Source organism: Corythoichthys intestinalis, chromosome 6 (genome assembly GCF_030265065.1).
Source record: "Corythoichthys intestinalis isolate RoL2023-P3 chromosome 6, ASM3026506v1, whole genome shotgun sequence".
Lineage (NCBI taxonomy): Eukaryota > Metazoa > Chordata > Actinopteri > Syngnathiformes > Syngnathidae > Corythoichthys > Corythoichthys intestinalis.
Window position 1 is genome coordinate 39,575,615 of NC_080400.1, and position 8,674 is coordinate 39,584,288.

General features: G+C 37.5%; 1 protein-coding gene across 2 annotated transcripts in view; it reads left to right on the forward strand.

The window, feature by feature from the left end:
* Positions 1-5,996, forward strand: part of gosr1 (golgi SNAP receptor complex member 1) — a 33,955-nt gene extending 27,959 nt beyond the window's left edge. For both annotated transcript variants that reach the window (XM_057838578.1, XM_057838579.1), the window contains one exon: positions 3,745-5,996. In XM_057838578.1, the coding sequence (XP_057694561.1) occupies positions 3,745-3,869 (125 nt within the window). In that variant the 3' untranslated portion in view covers positions 3,870-5,996. The remainder of the gene's footprint in view (positions 1-3,744) is intronic.
* Positions 5,997-8,674: the final 2,678 nt, after the last annotated feature.

Here is an 8,674-nt window from a genome sequence, read left to right on the forward strand (position 1 = left end):
GAACTGCTGGAAGACCCATGACCTATGAGGGAGACCCAGCCTTCTCACACTGGGTGCTACATTATGCTGCAAAATTTGTTGGTATTCATCAGACTTCATAATGCAATGCACACGGTCAAGCAGTCCAGTGCCTGAGGGAGCAAAGCAACCCCAAACATCAGGGAACCTCTGCCATGTTTGACTGCGGGGACCGTGTTGTTTTCTTTAAAGGCCTCGTTATTTTTCCTGTAAGCTCTGTTGATGCCTTTTCTCAAAAAGCTCTACTTTTGTCTCATCTGACCAGAGAACATTCTTCCAAAACGTTTTTGGCTTTCTCGGGTAAGTTTTGGCAAACTCAGCCTGGCTTTATGTCTCTGGGTCAGAAGTGGGGTCTTTCTGGGTATCCTACCATAGAGTCCCTTTTCATTCAGACTAGGGATGTCCCGATCCAGGTTTTTGCACTTCCGATCCGATACCGATATTGTTTTGCACTTCCGATCCGATACCGATACTGGCTGATACTGATACCGACCTATCTGAGCATGTGTTAAAGTTTAAAGTTATTTAGCCTCCTTACTTAGTTGTCAGACTCATGTTGAAAAAGGTTTTAGCACCTTGATAACAACTAGCCAGCTGAATTAGGTGAGTTTGAATAACACACAACGGTTGGTAACAAGAAACTGACCTGTTTATTCAGTGACAAACACAAAACATAAATAACAAACAGAAATGGCATAGTCAGTCAGTAAAACGTGCAAATAATATTGTAAACTGTCTTGAAAAAGCTAAACACACCAACAACCTCAGTGGAAAATCCCACAAATCCCCCAAGCTATTAGATGCTTTTAATGTTTCTTGCATTAGTTACAAAAATTGTATAAAATGCCTCTCAGGTTTAAATAAACGACTGTTTCAGTATCAAGTTAACATTTTAAAACAGTAAATAAAATACTCAAGTCCCCATTGTGTATCAGCAGCTTTAAACTACATTCAATTCATTTAATTTTGCGAATCAACTGTTAAAGTTGTTAAAATTGCTCCCGTTATTCCATAATTTCCCTTCTGTCTACTTTCGATATGTGAAAGTTTTAAAACTGTTTTGAAGAACGATTCAAGTCAAGATTTTGCCGATTTAGGAGTATTGTAGATAAAAAGTTAATTAGGTTCGCTTGGGAGGTTCACAACAGCCTACTAGGGAAGTCCTCTGCTTTAAGATGGCGGCTGTTTACTACCGCATCTGGTTTTCAATACTTTAATGTTGCTAACGCAGAGTCTGTTGTGTAGAATCTAGTTCTATATACATATGATATCTATTATCTCCAGTAAAACGACGTTGACGTAGTTTGTTGCGACTGTCAGCAGAAGTCAGGTATTCTTGTGTTTTTTTATCCAGCGGCATGAGTTGAGTGAAAGCCGTGAGTTAAGCACTGGCATTACCCGGGTCTAAGACAAGTTATGTTCACTTTCGGGACGCAATGCGGTCAGTTTCTCATTGCGTCCCGAAGAGTATTAGTTCCGCTTTACTTGACATATTTCAATAATCGGAATTTGGATGTTTGTGAATCGTTCTCAAATCTTTAGCGGCCGAATCGCGTGTTGGATGGTGCGTCTTTACTCACGTGAGATAATGGCTCGTCATCCAGAATGAATTCTTCGGCAATGACTCTTGTTATTCCCTGGGCTTTGGGACTGTCGAGTGCCAGTTTGTCACGCATAGCAAAAGTTTCTGCCAGTGTTAGTTGCGTAGGACCTTTCTTTTTGTCTTCGGTTTTCTTAACATACTCCTCATATTGTTTGTGGTGGTATTTCGCTAAATGCTTGATTAGGTTGGTTGTATTAAAACTTCTTACAGCTTTACCACTACGCTTGACTTTATTGTGGCGTATGTTGCTCTCGGCCTCTTCGTCTTTATAGTCCTTTAAGGTGAAATGATCCCACACAGCTGACATTTTTACCGATAAAGTCTCTCGGTAAACTGGGAGACGGTAATGTAAATGTAGTGTGTTGAAGGTGTGCCGTAAAATGCGGACTGGATTTTAGGGAAACCGAAGCAAAAACTGGAATGAATTATGTAAATCGGTGCGCTGGAAAACCAGGACCGGACTTTAATTTAAAAAAAAAAAAAAAAAAAAAAAAAAAACTGGATCGGAATTTTTCCTGTGTTCCGATCCGATACCGATGCGCATTTTTTTGCCCATATCGGCGTCCGATCCGATCCAAATATCGGATCGGGACATCTCTAATTCAGACGCCAACGGATAGTACGGGTTGACACTGTTGTACCCTCGGACTGCGGACAGCTTGAACTTGTTTGGATGTTAGATGAGGTTCTTTATCCACCATCCGCACAATCTTTAATTGAAATCTCTCATCAATTTTTGGTTTCCGACCACATCTAGCGAGGTTAGCCACAGTGCCATGGGCTTTACACTTATTGATGACACTGCACACGGTAGACACAGGAACATTCAAGTCTTTGTAAATGGACTTGTAGCCTTGAGATTGCATATGCTTCCTCACAATTTTGCTTCTCGAGTCCTCAGACAGTTCTTTGGTCTTTCTTTTCTCCATGCTCAATGTGGTAGACTCAAGGACACAGGACAGAGGTTGGGTCAGCTTTAATCCATTTTAACTGTCTCCAAGTGGGATTTAGTTATTGCCACGGGTTAATGACACAAATTAGAGAAGCATCACATGATTTTTCACAGGGTGCCAATACTTTTGTCTGGCCCATTTTTTTGGAGTTTTGTGTAAAATGATTAAAAAAAAAAAAAAAAATCCATTCTCTTTTTTGTTTTGTCATTACAAGCAAAATAAATTAACATATCACCACCAAATTTGTAATTGCAATCATTCTCTGGGAGAAATTGAGCATTATCTGACAGAATCGCAGGGGTGCCAATACTTTTGGCCTGCAGTGTATTAACTGATTAAATTAAAGAAAAAAAGCACTAAATACAGTATTTTAGAGCATTTTTTATTTATTTGGATCAAATATATTAGTCTTTTAAGACACAAATGTTAACTGACTATTAACCAGTGCAAATCTCTGAAATTATGTTAGGCCAACTGCACAATAAGCAGAACACTTATCCTTAAATATTCTATAAAGTAATAATATTAAATGAAGTTTGAGAACACTATCTTTGAAATTCCCTGGCCCATCGCCATTATTGCTGTCTTGTTGTGTTTGCTAGATTGTGCAGTGAAACCGGGCATGATCCACCCAACTCGATGATAATCATCACGTTAGCAACGTCCCCCTCCCTCTGTGCTCTCTCCAGGCAGGCAGCTGATGTTTGACACAGTCAGACAACTCTCGCTTCATTCAAACAAATTGTAGTTACTCGCCCCGGTTCACAGCCTCCGTTAACGGGAACTGCGTTGCAAAGATGGGAAAAGTAATTAGATTACTCAGTGGTGGAAAAAAATGCAGTTTAAAACGCTGTTATACTCTAACGCTGTTATTAACAACATTGAATAGGATGCACAGGCTGTATTAGTGATGTAGAGGCAGTAGCTCACAATGAATGGGTTTGGCTATCCTTATATAGAGTCTTATATAGCATAGCATCAGTTGAATCAAACTGCGATAGTTTTTTCCATTCTAATTAAGGGGTCGTGAAATTGTTTATTTAATATCGTTGTAAATAGAAAAATGTACAGTGCATGGAAATGCTGATCTTGTTTTTTATTTTTGTTTTGTTTTTTTTTGTCTCCCCAATTGGATCATTTTGTATTGTCCTTAATCGTTTGCTCTTCAAGACCGTTTCCCAGCCATCAACAGTCTCATCCAGCGAATTAACCTCAGAAAGAGACGGGACTCCCTCATCCTTGGCACTGTGATTGGCATCTGCACCGTTCTTCTCTTGCTCTATGCTTTTCACTGAATGTTTAAAAGGAGCGGATAGATGGGCTCATTGTAGTATAAGACTCCCTGGAAAGTGATTCAGTGATTGAGGATCATTGGGACTCCTTAACACGAGGATGGAAGGTCTGTCCAACAAGATCTGCTGAACTTCTATCACGCTGTAGGACAGATGGACAATTTTTGAATGGGTGGATTATTTACCCTAATGAGGAAGATAAAATTGTAATACTGTATGTAAAACGTGTTTCATAATAACTCCCTTGAAGAGACAACATGCAAATATCGGAACATGCTTTTTACACATTGAGGAGATTTTTATTTGAACGGTTCTTATATTTGGAAGCTTGAAATGGGCTTTAATGTGAGTCAATAAATTATTCATTTTCATTTCATGTAAAGATTAAGTTGGGCTCAAATTTATGTCTGTGAATTTCCCAAAATAAATTATTTGAAATGACATTGACAGGCTTGAGCAATTTGGAGTTTAACATTTTTAAGGAATTATCTAAAATCACAAAACTGATAAATTACCGGGCCAATTATACACAAATGAAATTTATCATCAGAGTTTGTCAGCAAATTGCCCTTTTTTTCTTTCAAATCACTAAAGTGAGCATTTGTGTCATCACTTGTTATCAAAGTGAAGTATAAGTGGATGTTTTTTTCCCCCTCTAAAATAGTGAAATGCATGAGGGCCACTTGTGCAATGATTATTCTTTTAAGTTTCTAACTTTCAATTAAGTTTCAAATGAGTGTTTTGTTTTTGAATGTCTCAATATTACACATTAAATTTTCACGCTTTTGTGACTGTTCATAATATGAAATGGTCATTTTAAACAGCCAGGCACACTGCAAAAACACACCTCCTTAAAACTAGTTAAATTCCCTTCTTATCTGTGTAATTCTACGAGAAATCAGTGAAATTATCTGCCAATGCTTCAATTAAATTTCTTGAAATAAGAAAAATAGCTAGCAGAAAATAGGTTTAAGAGACTTATTTTAAGCAATATATTTAATCTTCAAAAAGTTCAAAACATTATTTGAAAGCAAATTCTTGAATCAGGTGAAAAATTACCAATTTTTAGATGTATGGGTTTACTGTAATTTTTGGGCTATAAGGCGCACCGGACTATAAGCTGCCACCCACCAAGTTTGATGCGAAAACGGCATTTGTTCATAGATAAGCCGCACTGGACTATAAGCCGCAGCTGTCCTCACTGTATTTTGGGATATTTACACCAAAAGATATTAACCAATAACACTTTATTTGACAGCGGCATCATAAGACTCATAAGAACAAATGAACCACCATGAAGCTTTAAACCAGTTGTCTCCAAACTATTCCACTTAGGGCCGCAGTGGGTGCAGGATTTCACTCCAACAAAACAAGACCACACTTTTTCACCAATCTGGTGTTTTATAAGTGTAATCAGTTGATTGCAGTCAGGTGCTGCTTGTTTTAGTAGAAACCACATTGGTTAAAAGATCTGTGCTTGATAGGTATGAAGGAAAACCAGGACCCACAGCGGCCCTCGAGGACAGGTTTGGAGACCCCTGCTTTAAACTATTTGGCTGCAAAGCTTCATTGTTGCAAGAAGCTTCATTTGGCCATCACTGCTCCCTTGGGAGAGAAAGTCAACCAACCTCTGCTGCCACCTGCTGTCAACACTTGCTGTCCAAAATGCATTCCAGCATGCATTGCAGTGCTGCAGACGTAAAGAACAATCAAAATTCATGTTCTGTGCTAATTATTTCTTCAGTTACTGTTCCAGTTGTTTCAGTAAATACAAGTTACGGTATTTAGTACAACTTTGACAGTGGCGTCACTATGAGACTGTCGTAAGATCTTCATAATTATGACGCAGCCATGAGAATTGATGAATGCTTATGACGGATGTCATTTTGTGTCATCCAGAAAATTATCTTACTTTTGAATGGAATTAAAGTGTTGCTTATTAACCCAAATAAACAAGTCGCACTAGACTATAAGCCGCAGGATTCAAGGGGGAAAACTTGCTTCTTATAGTCTGAAAATTACGGTAATAAGAAAAAATAGTAATATTAAGTGGAATAATCTGACGCTTTAATCTGTTAACTAGTCTTCAACACTCTAAAAAAAGATAGAGAAAATTATTTGACTAGAATTTTTTTAAAAAAATTATTACGATGTTATAAATTTGCAATGTAGGTTTTATGATAGAGATCGTTTACGCACTCAGGATAAGGTTGTTTAACCATACAGGTTCCACTCTATTTGGTTCTTTTCAGTATGTATATTTGATGGGGAGGGCAGGAAGCAATTTTAACCCAAATCCCAGCACTATGATTCAAATTACCACTGCACTTCATCTGCACCACTCCTTCCCTTTTTCATTTCAATGCAGTCACATTTGATAATTCTACGAATTTAGACTGACAATAAAAGTAACAATTGCCTGCACCAAATGTCCCCAGTATTTGCAGATCAGACCGATGGGAATTTAGGATTTTTACACCTCACAGGACTGTTTCAATCAGCAATATTCTTGAGTTGTCTGATGAGTATTGCTCTCTTGAGGGCATGCCACAGAAACTCATTTAGACATGCATATTTTTTGCAACTGTAAATGTATTGCTATATGAATTATACAAAATGCCTTTTCTTTATGAAAAAATGGGGAAAAAAATAGCAATTGGCACTTTAGAAAAATAACTAAATTCATGAACACAAATGCATAAACTATTAGAATATTTCTCCCAACTGCTTCATGTCTGTTTCGTGGTGACATCGGGCATGTCCGAATTGCTTTTCATCCAAATATGATTGGACTGTATTCCTCAATGTTCTAATTCTTATTTTCACAACTGTAGTGGAGTCACATTTGTGGATTGGACTGGCTATGTCGTAAGTAACCCCAAAGTACAGTATGATCCTGCTTTTCATCAGTCCAAAGCTCAAAGTCTGAATTCTAATAAATTGTGTACTATTGATCCACAAAGTACAAAACAGAAATGCTGCTGAACACAAAAACCTACTGACAAGTAAGTAACCTAGTAATGAAGTAAAAATAAAGTACAAATGATAACAAAACAAAGAAGGTGTGAAGCAAAGAGTGTGAAGCAAAGAGGAATATTGGAAAGATCCCAGAATTTCTACTGAAAAATGACTTCACAAACTAAATAGGAGCTGAATCCATCAAAAGGGAGCAACAATAAAGACAAGGGAGCAATCTAGCATCTTTCTAGTGTGGCAGCAGAGACTCGAAGCTGATTACTAATAGCTCCCAACTCCATGTCTTATTCATCTTTTTGAGCTGCCTAGCCCAAACAAAGAAATAGGAACCACCTGACATAAAAAAGGCGTCATGATTATAAAATAAAAAATTGTGATCCCTAATTTTCTTTTACGTATTATCCCAGTGATTCTCAACCTGGGTTCGATTGAACCTTAGGGGTTAGGTGAAGGTAATGAAACACAGAGCCGTTTTCTTACGCTGATTAAATCTAGACAAAATGGCTTTTTAGACCTGGTTTTGGACTGTTTTGCTCCCAATTTACAGGCTTAATTCATTTCTTTTAACTGCTAGTCCTCGATCTAATGGGAGGAGGAACTGGTTTGCTCAGTGGAAGATTGACTCTCACTTGGTATGAGGGAATACAACAGACCAATGGGCAGCGTGGTCACAAATTTTGACCTATTTATAAAACATGCTGTCTAAATGAGAAGAATTTTGAATAGGAATTTGCGAAATTATTAGCTTGCTAGCTCAGATGTATTGGTTTTGGATTGGGGAAAAAAAATTGCTTTATTATTATATTGTTATGCTAATTCTGAAGGTCTCTGTGAATCCTCATGTGAAACCTGTGGGGTTCGGTACCTTTATCAAGGTAAAGAACCACGTATTATCCAGTGAGCAACCTGGATGCACAAAAGGAGTGCGCGTTTTCTAGAAATGGCAACTATTATTTCCCATTTATAGAGCCAGTCCACTTGATTTGCTTCACCAACTCTCCTAAGAATTACTGATTGTGTACTTTGTATACAGATAATAATTGTTTTGTAGCCAAATTGTAGTGGATAATTGCATTGTATTCATGTTGTGTTTACAATTAAGAACATTTAGAACATGAAACCTCAGGTCATGTCTGTGTCTATATAATACTAAATGTAAAATACCCCTCACCTGGGAGGGGGAAAAAAGCACAGTACCTTGTACAGTGACATGCAAAATCTGAAAACATGCCATTGTAATGAGTACATTTCTTGTTCTGAGGAAAAAAATGTGAAAAGTACAGTTGCAAATATGAAATACGTCAAATAGTATAAGTGCACCCTAAACTGGAAAAATAATTTTACTGTGCCGTGTAGTGACAAAACTTTTTGAATCAATTTCAACAATTTATAATCCTTCAATTCTCTTATTTAAAATTTTAAAACGGATTTTAGGCTATTTTTTTTGACCAATCGCTTAAAAATACAGCGTATCACAAAAGTTAGTACACCCCTCTCATTTCTGCAGATATTTAACTATATCTTTTCATATCAACACTGACAAAATGACACTTTGACACAATGAAAAGTAGTCTGTGTGCAGCTTATATAATAGTTAATTTATTTCCCCTCAAAATAACTCAAACTATAGCCATTAATATCTAAACCCCTGGCAACAAAAGTGAGTACACCCCTTAGAAACTACATACATCCCTAAATGTCCAGATTGAGTACTGCTTGTCATTTTCCCTCCAAAATGTCATGTGACTCGTTACAGGAGTGCTGTCAGCATTGCTGAAGAGATTGAAGAGGTGGGGAGTCAGCCTGTTAGTGCTCAGACCATACGCCGCACT